The 2,113-nt window shown below is 32.1% G+C and overlaps 1 protein-coding gene across 1 annotated transcript; it reads right to left on the bottom strand.

The window, feature by feature from the left end:
- Positions 1-459: 459 nt before the first annotated feature.
- On the bottom strand, positions 460-1,827 carry LOC112769844 (transcription factor bHLH162-like). The gene is made up of 3 exons (XM_025814306.3): positions 1,672-1,827; positions 1,232-1,579; positions 460-762 (listed from the first exon to the last, which is right to left on the bottom strand). The coding sequence occupies exons 1-3, from the start codon at positions 1,804-1,806 to the stop codon at positions 619-621; spliced, it is 627 nt and encodes a 208-aa protein (XP_025670091.2). The 5' UTR covers positions 1,807-1,827; the 3' UTR covers positions 460-618.
- Between the last annotated feature and the right edge of the window lie 286 nt (positions 1,828-2,113).

Genomic DNA, 2,113 nt, shown 5'->3' with positions numbered 1-2,113 from the left:
TGTTGGCAAAAGACTGCCTAATGCAATAATGATTTGAAGCAAACCTAGGACAAAATTTTGTTTATGAAATTAAGGGAATCCCTAATTAATTAGTATGAAAATGGGAATCAACATATATTCCCCTAAATGTTTCTTAATTACTGTAAAATGATTAATCCAGCAACGAATACTCACATATATAGAGTTGTTAGTTTTAATACTTGGAAGTCATTTACTTCAATTTTAAGCACCAAAAAAAAAAAAAAGTAGCTAGCTTCTGAATTGAAAAGATATGAACAGATCTTCTCTCCCTCCTTTCTCTATATATCTCTTGGGTCTTATATATGTTTCTGAATTAATGTTGAAATTGAATAATAAAAGTCATAAACCATAGAAAAAACTCTTAGCTTTTTAGTCATTAGGAGCTAGCTAGGTCAAAATAATACCTTAAAATTTATATATATATTTAAACATTGGAAATTAAAATATGCTGTTTATTATTAAGTCATTTTTTGTGAGGAAATTAAAGATACCTCTATTATTATTATTGGTATGAAAAGCTCATGGTTATGTAAGCATGTTTTACATAGCATCTAGATATAGGTACTAAATCCTTGCATATTTGAATTTGCAAGAGATCTAGAAGCTCCAGATATCAGTGTCAATCTCAAAATCCCAGAACTCTGGTTGCAATAATTCAATATCACTGGCTGATCCATTCACAAACCTTTTCAATCTCTCACTCACTTTAGTCGCCCCAAATTGAATCAATAGCGGAGGAATCTGCACAAAACCCAGAAAAAAAAAAATATTAGAGAGAAATCATTAAAATTTATTCAATTAAATAACTATTTTATTGCTTAATTATATACAATAACAAAAATAGAGATAATTAAGGGATAAAAATCATCCATGTTATTCTCCTAACTGTTTTATGTTTTAAGTTGTTTGAATAATTGTAAAGTGGGGTGTGAACTTCAATTATATCACAATTGTACTAAATCGCACATAATTATAACTACAACCGCAACTTAAAAGATAAAATGATAAAATCCAAACACACTCTAGGGTTATTTGAGATTGAAATTAAACATGAAAGATGCATTCATGGCCTTCAATTTTGAGGAATCAAAAAGGAGAAAATTTACAAAAATACTAATATATTTAATATTTTAATATGTTTTTTTATAAAAAAAGAGTAATTTTATGTTTAATTTTTTGTGTATACAACATAGTTGATATATTTATATACCTCTGCATGGAGAACATGGATCATAGAATCTCCGAGGAGTGAGGAATTAGCACTCTTAACATCGATGTTCTCTTCATTGAGTATGCGAATTATCTCATAGAATATGAACTGGTTTTCTAAGCCACATGTCATTACAATTTCAAGACATGAACCAGTTTCATGAACCTCAAGTTGTGGCGGTTTCGTGTTGCTGCAACCACTACCATCGCGGCCACCGCCACGTGTCCTTTTCCTTCCCATTCTTTCCAATAAGCCGTCTTTCTTCTCCTTGGCTGTCTTCACCTTCTCCTCTAAGTTCTTTATGTAGTTTATAGCTTCGTCCACTTGATCCGGCAGTGGCAACGCTTCCTTCGTAATCATCGACACCAAAATTCAAATCAATATGAGAATTTGTAAAAATGAAATAGAGATTTACAAGAGAAATTGGAAGATGAAGAAACCTTGGGGTTATAGTTAGGGAGAAGAGAGTTGAGTTTGGAGTAAAGCATCTTCATGTGGTTCCTTCTGTTTTTCTCAATGAGCCTTCTTTCAATCTTGTTGGTGGTTGAAGATGAGGGTTGACTTCCAGGATCCATTATTATTGGTATATATTGAAAAACTAGTGAATTCATTTGTGTGCGGGACTTGGAAGGAGGTATTTATAAGCTTAGAAAAAAGGAGTGTGCGATTGTGACGTGGCACTGAGGGAATAAAATAAAATAAAATAGTTTGGAAATGGAACAGTAAAAAGCAAGTGAGAAAATATATAATGGAATCGTAGAACACAACATACACAACCCAGGAGAAAGAGAAGTAGAGAATGGAAAAGAAATTTAAACGTCACTTCGGAGACGTCACTTTTTTGAATCCATCTTGTTTATGTTAGTACCGAGTCGTTTGCCG

This window comes from Arachis hypogaea, chromosome 3 (assembly GCF_003086295.3).
Source record: "Arachis hypogaea cultivar Tifrunner chromosome 3, arahy.Tifrunner.gnm2.J5K5, whole genome shotgun sequence".
NCBI classification, from domain to species: Eukaryota; Viridiplantae; Streptophyta; class Magnoliopsida; order Fabales; family Fabaceae; genus Arachis; species Arachis hypogaea.
Note: the sequence above shows the minus strand (reverse complement) of the source record. Positions and strands in the feature narration are given on the sequence as shown.

What these genes read in the sequence shown, in the direction of transcription:
- LOC112769844 (XM_025814306.3), bottom strand. Translation starts at nt 1,806, where the DNA reads ATGGATCCTGGAAGTCAACCCTCATCTTCAACCACCAACAAGATTGAA. An exon ending in TCCCTAACTATAACCCCAAG is followed by an intron (nt 1,580 to 1,671) that starts GTTTCTTCATCT and finishes ATGATTACGAAG; the next exon opens with GAAGCGTTGCCACTGCCGGA. An exon ending in TCCATGTTCTCCATGCAGAG is followed by an intron (nt 763 to 1,231) that starts GTATATAAATAT and finishes GGTTTTGTGCAG; the next exon opens with ATTCCTCCGCTATTGATTCA.